The sequence below is a fragment of the Gracilinanus agilis genome, chromosome 5 (assembly GCF_016433145.1).
Source record: "Gracilinanus agilis isolate LMUSP501 chromosome 5, AgileGrace, whole genome shotgun sequence".
Taxonomy (NCBI): Eukaryota; Metazoa; Chordata; class Mammalia; order Didelphimorphia; family Didelphidae; genus Gracilinanus; species Gracilinanus agilis.
Genome location: NC_058134.1, coordinates 54,205,274 through 54,216,909, shown reverse-complemented (window position 1 = coordinate 54,216,909; position 11,636 = coordinate 54,205,274). Strand labels below are relative to the sequence as shown.

Here is an 11,636-nt window from a genome sequence, read left to right as displayed (position 1 = left end):
AGAGAGAGACAGAGAAAGACAGAGAGAGAGGGAGAAAGGGAGGGAGGGAGAGGGGAGAGAGAGAGAGACAGAGACAGAAAGAGGGAGGGAAAGAGAGAGAGGGAGAGGGAGAGAAGGAGGAAGGGAGGGAGGGGAGAGAGAGAGGGAGAGAGGAAAAGAGAGGGAGGTGGCATTCGATATGATTTAAGGGCCTCTTTCTGACATGTCTATAAGCTGTGAAACCCTTGGCAAATCACTTACATTCTAGGGTTCTTGGCAGCTTTCTCCAAGAGTTCTTCACATTTCGTGTATTATGGTCCTCTTTGGTGGTCTGGTAAAGCCTATGGACCCCTTCTCAGAATTATGTTTTAAAATGCAAAAAATAAAATATGTAGACTTGCAAAGGAAACCCAATTCTGATGCAATTTATAGTTTTAGACTTTGAAAATCTTGGGGGGCGGGGTACTAAGAAGTTGCCACCTGCCCAGTGTTATGCAACTGGTACACATCAGAGGATTACAACCCAAACCCACAACTCCCTAACGCTAAGTCCAGTTATCTTTTCTCTGTTGTGTCATTTCTGCTTTGCACATAGCAGATGATGAATAAAAGTTTGTTGAATCTAACTAAACTGAACTAGATTCAAAATTCATACTTTAAATAGGTCTTCTTTTGGGGTCCCACTCTGCCTCAAACTTATGGCCCTTGCCAAACTCAGCTATTTCTGTCTGCTGCAGCCATATCTGTTTCTTCACTTGTAAAATAGTAACTCAGTTTTGCTCCATGACAGAAAATAGATGCTGTGTTTCTGTGGGTCTGAAAGTCCATCCTGACTTCTTCCATTTTTTTCAGGCCCCTCACAAACCTTCTTTACTTTACCTAAATATTAGTTCTTCATCTGTAAAATGGGGGCAATAATAGAAGGTTGTGGTAAAGATAGAGTGAGACCACAGCTGGAAAGTATTTTTTAAACTACCTATTAGGCACCTACTGTGTGCCAGATACTGTAATAAGCTATTGAGCTCATTATTGCCAGAGACATAAACAAAAACCTAAATATCTGGAAGTGAGTACAGGAGCTAAGAGCAGAAGGTAAGAGAATGGTAGGGGAAAGGAGGGAGTGATATATAATCTTGAACTAATTGGTTTTCTCATTATTCTAATAATAATAATTCTAAATTCTAATTCTGATCTTGAACTAATTGGGTACAAGAAGGGAGACTAGAGCCCAAGACCAAAGAGTTGCAAAAATCTGGGGAGACTATTCATTTTTGTCCATTTCTCATCAATAAGACAACAGGACTTTGAAGAAAATCAACCCATCCTCCCTCTGCCATCTTTAATTTATTCTTTTCTAGAGCCCCATGAGGAAGGTGGTGAACTTGATTCCAACTTTCTAAACTCGTGTCTTTTCTTTTTTGTGCAGCTTTGGGAGACATCCATTTAAGACCAACTGTTTACATGTGACATATTGGAACTGTTTACTTCAACTTTTATAGAAATTCAGCCTCATTGAGTCAATGCAAATGTATCTGCTCCTCAGACAATATGGAAGACCTTCAGAGATGCCAAGGAGGAGAGAGTGAGAGAGATCTCATCCCCGGATCATTTTTTTTTTCCATTGCTGGCTTAGAATTTTACTCAAACCATGTAAAGAACACTGGGAATCATATACCATAACACAGAATAACAAATAGACTGAATAGGACCAAGGATAATCCGCATGACAGATAGGTAGACAGATAGGAGTAAGAGTATTCACAAGTCCTCAATATGGCAAGTTTCCAAGAGGGGAAATACAGTCCAAATGAGGACAATCGTGGGTCCAGAACTGGGTACCTGAAGCACATTCTCGCCGTAGACCATAATGCTATGTGCATGAGCCTTTTTTAAGTTGTCCTCCACCCTTAAGGAAACAACATATCGTAGTAGAAACTAGCATGCAGGGCTAAGACATAAAAGGACTCTTTCTGCAGGACTGTAAGCTATGAGAGGCTAATTGCCTATATATACATCCTTTTTTACTTTTTATGTTTATATTCTCAGTCTAGAAGTGCAACTGTATATAAGTCAACATTTTTAAATGTCAAAACAGCTGTTACACACAAGTGTATTTTGCCAAATGCCTAAACGGTCGCTCAAAACTAATAACCATCGTTCTAGATCAAATGGTCTTCTAAGATGACGAACGAGCAGGCTAAATTGTATATATAGCAGTCGGTGATGTAAATGTGTCTCTCCAACACTAGACCAGAACATCTGATGTCCTTTTAAATTGTGCACGTCCTGGAAGCTTGGAGTTCTTGATCAAGACATCAAAATGCCAATCGGGGCTTCCTGCTGCCCCCAGCATTGTGCTGAAGAAGCACATGGCAGCTGGTGCCTTGCAATGAGGTACCATGTTGCTCTCTGACTTAGAGGTTGTCCAGTCGTCCAACTTTTTCTTCCAGCGACATCTACAATCCTAACTCTAACAGCTACTGTTTTTCCATGTATTTATTACGGACACATTTGTATTGTTACTCATGAAGAAAATGTGGAGCCAGGTAACAGAGCTTACCTAGGGGGAAACAAAAGCAACACACCGGACACTGCTCAAACAACTGGAGAATACCAGAAATTTCCATCCTGGTAGGCCAATCAGTGAAATCCAAAGTGGCCATACACCTGTGTGTAGTATCTGCAAGGTTATATAAACAGTTGGTGGGAAAAAAGCTAATATTTTGAACCCTGAATTTTATTTTTATGATTCACAGAAAATAAGAATTCTAACTTAAAAGACTCCTTCCTCCAATTCAACCCAGTGTAAGAAAGATGGTGATGGTTCTACTGTGTCTTTCTAAATGGGGAAACTTATTCTAATGAACCAAATGAATGGTGGGATCGATTAGATGCTTGATGATGATGGATATGTACTGTATTTCTTTCTTGATCTCATTTCTTTATCCTTTTCCTTGAGATGAATGGATAGGGTCAAGCAAAATTTCAAAGATGGTCTCTTTGTTGTGGTGGTTCGCTTGTTTCAGTTGTCTCCAAGTCTTTGTGACCCCATTTGGGGTTTTCTTGGCAAAGATACTAGAGTAGTTTTTCATTTCCTTTTCCAGTTTGTTATATAGATGAAGAAACTGAGGCAAAGAGCAAGCAACTTGCCCAGAATCATACAGCTAGGAAGTATCTGAAGCCAGATTTGAATTCAAGAAGATGAGTCTTCCTGACTCCAGATCCTGTACTCTCTCCATTGTGCCATCTAGCTACCCCTCTTAATTTCTGCCCCCACCACCCCCCCATTAATTTCCATACAGGAAGTGCTCACAGGGAAACAACATGAGCACCTCAGCTGGTGAGGGCCAAGTTCTCGAGTTGCCTTTATGTTCATGCCTTCTGTAATGTACTTCCTTTCACTATATGTCTTTAAATACGTTTTTAAAAAAATCGACCCTACCCACTTTTAAATACAAAACACATGGAGCATTTTAAAGGACAAGGCTTGATATATCTTGAATGTTGGTCTTGCATCAAGAATGCAAAACCTTCTTACAAAGGTTTGGGTAAGTATTTGGCAACATGATCAAATGACTGATGCCAAGGAGGGCCGGGAGATTTTGAAGACTGTGCAAATAAAAGTGGCTTTTGAACAAGACCCCTCACTTTAGTGTGGACTGAAAATTCTCCAGTATTGAGTATGTGATGGGTGTTTCATAACTTACGTGGAAGAAATGTATGAGTAAACTTTGTGTACCTTATATGTCTATTATCCAGTTGTGGTTGCTCCAGTCTTGACAAGGAAAGAACCCACCTGTCACTCTATGTCCACAGCTTGGTTTTTCTTTCATTCCTTTCTCTGCTCCAATTATTTTTGATGGAAATGATGAACATGTGCCTTTCGGGGGATATTGTTGAAGGAAAACTATATTGGTAGGCAGATGGCAGTGAGCTCCCAAGTTCTCCCTTTGGTGATCTCTAGTCAGAAATGATGGAAAAAGAACTTCTGTTTATTGCAATGATTATGTTGTTAAAAGTTGAATGAATGTCGTCAGTCATATCACGGCTTTCCAGTACGTGCCATTTTATTGGGTTCTTTCACACGGTGTTATGAATGATACCTGGAGGCACCTTCTTTGGGAATTTGAGAAATATCAGATCTAAAATCATAGGGCTTTTGATGAACTCACCCAAAGAATGGGTGCATGACATTAAACACAAGCACAAACATAACTTTTACAGGTTGGTTTTAGAGAGATGATAGAGTAATAGAATGCTAGGTCTTGGGCTGGAAGTCAATTTAATCCCACCCCTTCCTTTTACAAATAGGGAGAGTGAGAGGCCCAAAGAGTGATTGGGGAAGACAAAGTCACACAGTTTGATCCCAGTTCTCTTACTCCAAATCCAACACCCTTGCCGTCCATCATCTTTGTTTTCAAGATGGGAAACCAAGATATCACCTGGGTCATGTTCTGAGAAACTGACCCATTGCAGAAGGCCATTGTAATAGGGTTGTACTAAGCACAGAATAATAATGTTGGGGTCTTTACGCTCTTCCTTTGAACCCTAGCTTTTTGTCCTCCAAACTTTGAGCCAAGAAAAAATGTCAGAAAATTTCTACTTGTCAAAGACAACTGAAGTACTTAAACAACTTGACTTAAAGGAACGATTCAAGGTCCCTTGATAATTATGCTCATTTTTAACCAATCACTTGCCATTTGCTCTCTATTAATATAAGTAAGTAGTAAAGGGAAGGTCCACCTTGGCCATTATGACTCTCAAGGATTTGGTCAAGTGGCCTTCATTTAGCACAAATTGCCCATGTCCAGTAGTGATGGTAAATGGTCTCCATAAGGGCAACTAGTACACAAAGAGAAAGGCAAGACCCTTCCATGAAAAATGGCCACTGGAAAAGAATCAACCAGTCTGTGGAGGTCACGAAGCATTCTAGGAAAATGTTTTCTAGAGTCTTTTGTCACGGCTATATTTATAAAAGCCCAGAATCATCCCTAAGGAAGGACTAGAGAACTGTACTATGGAGGTCTTGATTAAGCTAATTAATGAATCCAAGGGTCTTTGTAAGATCAAACTGTAAAAATAACCTTTTATTTTGAACCATCGATGTTCATTTAATGGTAGTTACACCATCATTCCTTCTGCTTGGACCAAGACACACGTGTTTCTCAAAGGTTGACTTAGCAATGTTTCTTGAGGATGTTAGAAACCTTTCTAAAATTCCTCAAAAAGAATTTTTCATTTTTTTGGTTAAAAAGGTCCAATTAAACCTTTGAAATCATATAGAGAGTTAGTGACAGAGTTGAACCTGACCCCAATCCCTATTTCTCTGGATCTCTTCTGGTAAGCCAACTTCATTTTCTCTTTTTGACTATTGTCTTTAGGCCAGACTCAATATATCTTTGCCCTCTTTGCTGTGTTATTTAAATGTCAAATTTTCAGGCCCTGATATCATTCTCCTAAAGCCATTGTTTAGATTTGCTTCAGTACAAAGAGCTATTAAAATGGATTCAAAGACCAAGCCCTACATTTCTACAATGAACTTTTATGCCGCATGGTTCCACGAAATCTCTACCTTGAGGAGAAGAAAGCAGGGGCTCAGCCATCCTCTGCATATCCCTCTCATCCAAAGCAGTACCTGCCTATATTAGCACTTTATACTTATATGTATATATAATGATATCTTGTTTTATTTATCAAAATATGTATACATGTATATACATATATATTTTATATGTATGTGTGTATATATAGAAAAAACAAGATTTCATTTCTTCCCTTAATTCCCTATCAGTATCTTGTATCTTTTCCCAAGTTATTTACGATGCCAACCAGATCATTTTTCTGAGCTGTATAGATTGGATTTCAAAGAGAAACACTCCTTTCCCCAAAACACTCCCCTGGCAAGGATCCTCCAGTCCCAAGCCAAGTGCTTGGCTTAGGGGTGCAGACACGTATCAGAGATCTTTTCTAAATAGAGCTGACCTTTATGATTATGGAGATTATGGATGGGGAAGAGCGTCCTTTCAGCTTGATAAGGGCAAAATGTCTAAATGTTCCCATCTCTGATTTTCATGGGGAGGAAGGCATCTGATCTCTCCTGCACCCTCTAACAGAAACTTACTGATGAGGAAGCATCGGCACACATTTGTCGTAAGATGCCCTCTCTGGAAAACATTTGCAGGTGCTCACTGCTACCTGTGTGCCAAGCACAGGTACTGCTCAGATATATCTACCCATGTGCCCAAGGAGCAAATGAATGCCCAGCAACATCTTAGAAAACTCCCCTTTTATTAATTGCTTTAGGTCTATCCCAAAATAGAGAGCCTACTACACTTCATCCCGTAAACCAAACAAAATAACTCGAGTTATGTGGCGGGAATTGTTTTTATAAACAGAACCAGACATACATTAGCTATATGTGGTCACCTAGCTGGCATGATCTGAGAGATATTGCAAAGTATTTCCTCAATGGCTTTTTTTTGTTCCTTTTCCCATCCACCTCCTTCCCCTGAAATTTCTACCATCACAATCACCTTTGTGGATAGAAAATAAAAGCTCCATTTAAAGCACACTTATACATGGGAAACCAAGGAAGGAGAGCCTCTGGGAGAAGGGAGGCACTCCTCCAGCCCTCTCCCATTCCCATATCAGAAGGGATTAGCTGATGGAATTGGCAAATTGTTATCCTGGGAGGCATTCGTAGTTTAGGGTCACTCCTGATGTAGGGTTTGGCATAGGCACTCGGCAACTGAGCCCTCTGGACAGCTTGAGCAGGAGCCCTGAGTGCCTCAATTTAATCCACCTGCTCCCACAGTTGTGCTCACACTGCCCCTGTGGCTGGCTTTACTGGGTTGTTCACAATGTCGCTGTTTATCAAAACTGTCCAATTAGGGGCAGCTGGGTAGCTCAGTGGATTGAGAGCCAGGCCTAGAGACAGGAGGTCCTAGGTTCAAATCCGGCCTCAGACACTTCCCAGCTGTGTGACCCTGGGCAAGTCACTTGACCCCCATTGCCTACCCTTACCAATCTTTCACCTATAAGTCAATACACAGAAGTTAAGGGTTTAAAAAAAACAACAAAAAAAAACTGTCCAATTATTCAGAACAGTTGTGCCAAACAATGGGAAGGCCTCTTGGGTCCACAAGCTAGTCACAAACTTTCAGAGGCTTGTTCCTTCATCTTTAAAATGGGGGTGGACTAGACCAGGGGTTCCTAACTCGGGGTAGAACACAACACGTATCCAAGGGGTCCATGGATAAATTTCAGGACTTCTGTGAACTTGGATGGGAAAAAAAAATAACATCTTTATTTTTCAGCAAACTCTAACTGAAATTGACCATTTCTTTCAATTCTAAATAAGAGTAACAGAGCATTATTCTGAAAAAGGATTCACCAGAGGGCTTAAAGGGTTTCATGACAAAAACCCAAAGTTAAGGATCCTAGAACTAAATGATCTCTAAGGAATCTTCCAACTCTTAAGAGTTTGTGAATCTAATTCTATAATCAAAGGGGCTCCTTGGCCCTCCAACTTGCCATAGTGGGTTTCCTTAAAGGCCAATTATTAATGCACAGAGAAAAAGGAGGGTCTAAATAAAAGGTATACAGGGAAGCCCCAGAGAGAATTGGCAAGATGGAGCCAGTCATGGATAAAGGAGTCTGTGAAAAAAGTACTATTTTTTACCTTTGTCTTCCCTCCCCACTCCCCAATGAATGCTCTTGTGATTTAGAAATGGTTTAGCCTAGCCCTAAGTATCTTCTTACTTTTACTCTGAGGGCCACAGTCAGTTTATGTTCAAGAGAGAAATTCTTGCAAATAGCCCAGATCTTTAACCATAGCGGTGCTAGTGATGATACCATTAGCCAAGTGCTAATATGAATTAATACTTATTTAATAATAGTACAAGAATTCCTGCTAAATTATATCTGTGTATCACTGCCTGGTTATGAAACCTGAGTTTTCTAGTCCAGTACATATTCAAATTGTGGGACTGGTCTCATGACTAGTCTTTTTATGGGTAAAACTCTCTCTCTCACACACACACACACACAAATACCTAATGTTTTATATAGGATTTTTTAAAAATAACTGCTTAAATGCAAAATAGTTTCTTCACAAGAACCACTTGTGCATCTTTTGTAACTGGCTGGAAAATGGGCTCTTTTCCCAAAATGGTGTCCGCAACAGATAGCTTCGTTCAGAAACTGGTTATATGTTGACATAGTTATCGATTTGTGCTAGTGTTCTTAAGCATTACTTTTGAGAAGGGAGATTAAAATAATCTGGAGCCACCCCCTGGTGAAGTGTTAATACCGGCATGAAAAAACAAAATACTGGTTTTACTGTTGGGGGAAGGGGCAATTATTTGTAAAAACTTAGATACCCATTACTTAAGGCATTACATTCTGCTTGGCTGATCAACACTTCCAAGTTCTTCTCGCTATTTCAAAGATACCAGGTTCTGGCAAAGACCAATATGAAATGTATCACTGCAGCTGCTTTCCCGAGTGCTTTTGTTATATGAGCTGTTCCGGTTATAAAAACTCTTCCTACGTTAATAGCTAAATGCGAAATTTTGCTGTTTTTAAAAGTCACTGTAATTGAGATTCCAAATTCTTCCACAATTTTATTAGTGTCCAGTCTTAAAAAAAAAATCCAGTTTTCTATGTTACTATTATTGTAACATCAATAAAGTGACTTTCAATGAATGTTTTGTGATTTTTTTTCCCGTAGTTCTTTAATTCTTACTATCTTGCATATGAATTTTTATGCTAAACTGTTCTGTTTACAGAGGAATGACAAGATAGGGGACAAAGAGAATGTCACTGGGTATTGGTGTAGTTTCTTTTCCCTTCCAGGTTTAATCACTTTTCTGGATGGCACAGTGTGCATGAGTGTTATAAAGAACTATGGCACTAAAAATTAAGCAAAACCAAAATATGTTAAGTTTTTTATGAAGACTATTGTAGAACTCTTCAACTGTACTCATGAATGAATGAAAAAAAGAATTTATAAAGTGCACATTATATACCTGGCAGTGTTATAAATAGAATAGACAATCCTTCTCTTCTTGAGATCACACTCTAATTGGGAGACAATCCGTAGAGAATTCACAGATAGGGAGCATGGAATGGGTTGGTGATCCTTTAGGTGCAGCATCAATATAGATGCTAATGCATCTTCTTTAGTATAATTTCTACTGAAAAAAAAAATAACCATAGCCGTTTCTGTTAAACCATCTGTCAGAGCCAGACTAATGGTTAGAACTTTCTTTGGTGGATCTTTAGGGATATGGCTGGGAGGGCTTCAGAACTTGCGGACTGTTTCTTGGTCTTTGCCCCTTACTGTTAGCCTTCCTTTAGCTTGTTTAGTAATTAGGGTGCCATTTGAGTGTGTGAAGGAATTCAGAAAGCAGAAGATTTGCAAATGTCAATTATCTTTGGAGTTTGTCCATATTTATTGCCTATTTGCAGTATTCTTGGGCATATTGCAGTTTGAGAAGATCTATATTATGCAAAGACCACTGTAGTTAACCCAAGTCAATTAACATTGTACTCTATCAGTTCAGAAAGAGCCACCATTCTCGCTTTATCAGGCTAAATCAAGCACAACTATATTTAAGCAACCAATCTAAAACAGCTGCCTCAAGAATAGTGCTCATTTGTTCATCAAACATTTACTAAGTGCCTAGCAATATATGAAATACACCATCTTCAAGCAACCACTTCTGTAGAATTAAGGGGCTCTTTCCATGAGATTTCATTAAGGTTAAATATACCTTTAACTTAATATTTAATTAATTCCAATAGACCTGAAAGGTCAAGAAAGAAGCACTCTTTATCCTTGTGGTGATGCAAGATTGGCCTGAGTTAGGACAACCAGATCAACTTCTGTTTAGTCCAGTCCTAAATCCAAACCAAAGTTCAAGTTTCATCATGTGGGCAGTTTATTAGTATGGCTTAAAAGTTGTTTCCAATAAAACTTGGGGGGGAAAGGCAGGAAAGTGATTAAAAAATGTAGCTATAGGGGCAGCTGGGTAGCTCAGTGGAGTGAGAGTCAGGCCTAGAGACGGGAGGTCCTAGGTTCAAACCCGGCCTCAGCCACTTCCCAGCTGTGTGACCCTGGGCAAGTCACTTGACCCCCATTGCCCACCCTTACCACTCTTCCACCTATGAGACAATACACCGAAGTACAAGGGTTTAAAAAAAAATGTAGCTATAATTAAAGTACACAATGTGTGAAATGGATTCCAACACAAAATAGAAATAAGGAAACGTGAGATTCAAGGGTAATTTATAGGGCCTCAGTGATAATTAATGAAAGGGAAAGAGATACCTCAAATTTGTCAGGAAAAGGACACTTCTACTCTTCAGGCATTTAGCAGCTTTGCTTAAGAAAGTCATAGTCATAGAACAGAATATTTGGCCCAGTTTGTTGCCTTGTAGCAGATTAATCATATTAGAAATGTAGTGTTTCCATATTCACCATTTTATAATAATTTGGTACCAAATAATCACTGAATTATAGAATACTTCAAAATGTGAAAAGAACTTATTTATTATCTCATTGGATGAGGAAATTGAGGTTGATGGCTCAGGTGACTTCATCAGAGAGGTAATAAGTTGTCAGAGACAGACAAACTCATGACTCTTTAAGATCAATGAAGTCTATACAATATTTGTTCTCACTCTACCATGATGCTGACAGCCCATATCAAGAAATGGGTACATAATCTGAATAATACAGAAAGTTAGATCTCAAAATGTGTGCCCATTAAGCCTGAGTCCTCTTCTTCTTCAGCACAATCCTTCCTTCCAATTCTTCTTAGAGCAAACACACTTCTAAACGTGTAAGTATCAGGGTCCTTGGAAATTATTTATTGGTGGAGCCATGGCGGGGGGCGGGGATGAAGGGAAGAGTGGATGAGGATCCTTCTTTGTTGGCATTGTAAAGGGGAAAATTATGGTTGGTTGGGCTGAATATTAAAAAGGATTGGTCACCAGGAATTGAATATTAATTCCAAAATGGTTTTTTAGCAATTTATTTACAAAATATAGGAGAGAGTGGAAGTAGAGAAATGAGAAGAGGGTAGAGTAAGAGATCTAGATTAACAAACTAGATTATGTGTTCAAGTCTTGGCTTTACTCCAGCAGGGCTCCAGAGGCCCAGCCAGAGCCTAAAAGTCAATTAACAAGGGTTTTAGCCACAAGGGCTCCTCCCAATCAAGGGCCCCTCCAGAGGCTGGTACCTCCAGGGAAGTTAAGGGAGTCAGCCTTTACTCACCCACGTGTAGTTCTAAGGAGAAATATAAGGCGGTCCAAGGTCTCAGCCAGAGCTCCTCCAGGTCCAGTTCAAGGTGAAGAAGTGAAGAACTCATTCCCAGGAAGTTGTCACTCCCTTTTAAAAGCGCTTCTTTTGTGTCCCTTCCTGTGCCTTCCTCTACTTTACATGTACCAATCACAACAAAGGCTTTACTTAGGACTGCCCAGGGGGTAGTTAGTTGATTCTGATCCATCACCCATTTGCATAGGTGGGTTACAGACCTCCCCCACTCAAGTATAAGTGGGGTGTTTATACTTTTGGTGATTACATCTAAAAATGGGCAGGGTAGGGTTAATCCCATCATCACAGCACCACCCTGTGCCTCTTCCAAAGGGAC

At 39.7% G+C, this 11,636-nt stretch overlaps 1 protein-coding gene across 1 annotated transcript in view; it reads left to right on the top strand.

The window, feature by feature from the left end:
- Positions 1–1,426, top strand: part of ADAM22 (ADAM metallopeptidase domain 22) — a 254,809-nt gene extending 253,383 nt beyond the window's left edge. Inside the window, 1 exon segment of the mRNA XM_044678916.1 lies at positions 1,406–1,426. Coding sequence (XP_044534851.1) covers positions 1,406–1,426 — 21 coding nt within the window.
- Positions 1,427–11,636: the final 10,210 nt, after the last annotated feature.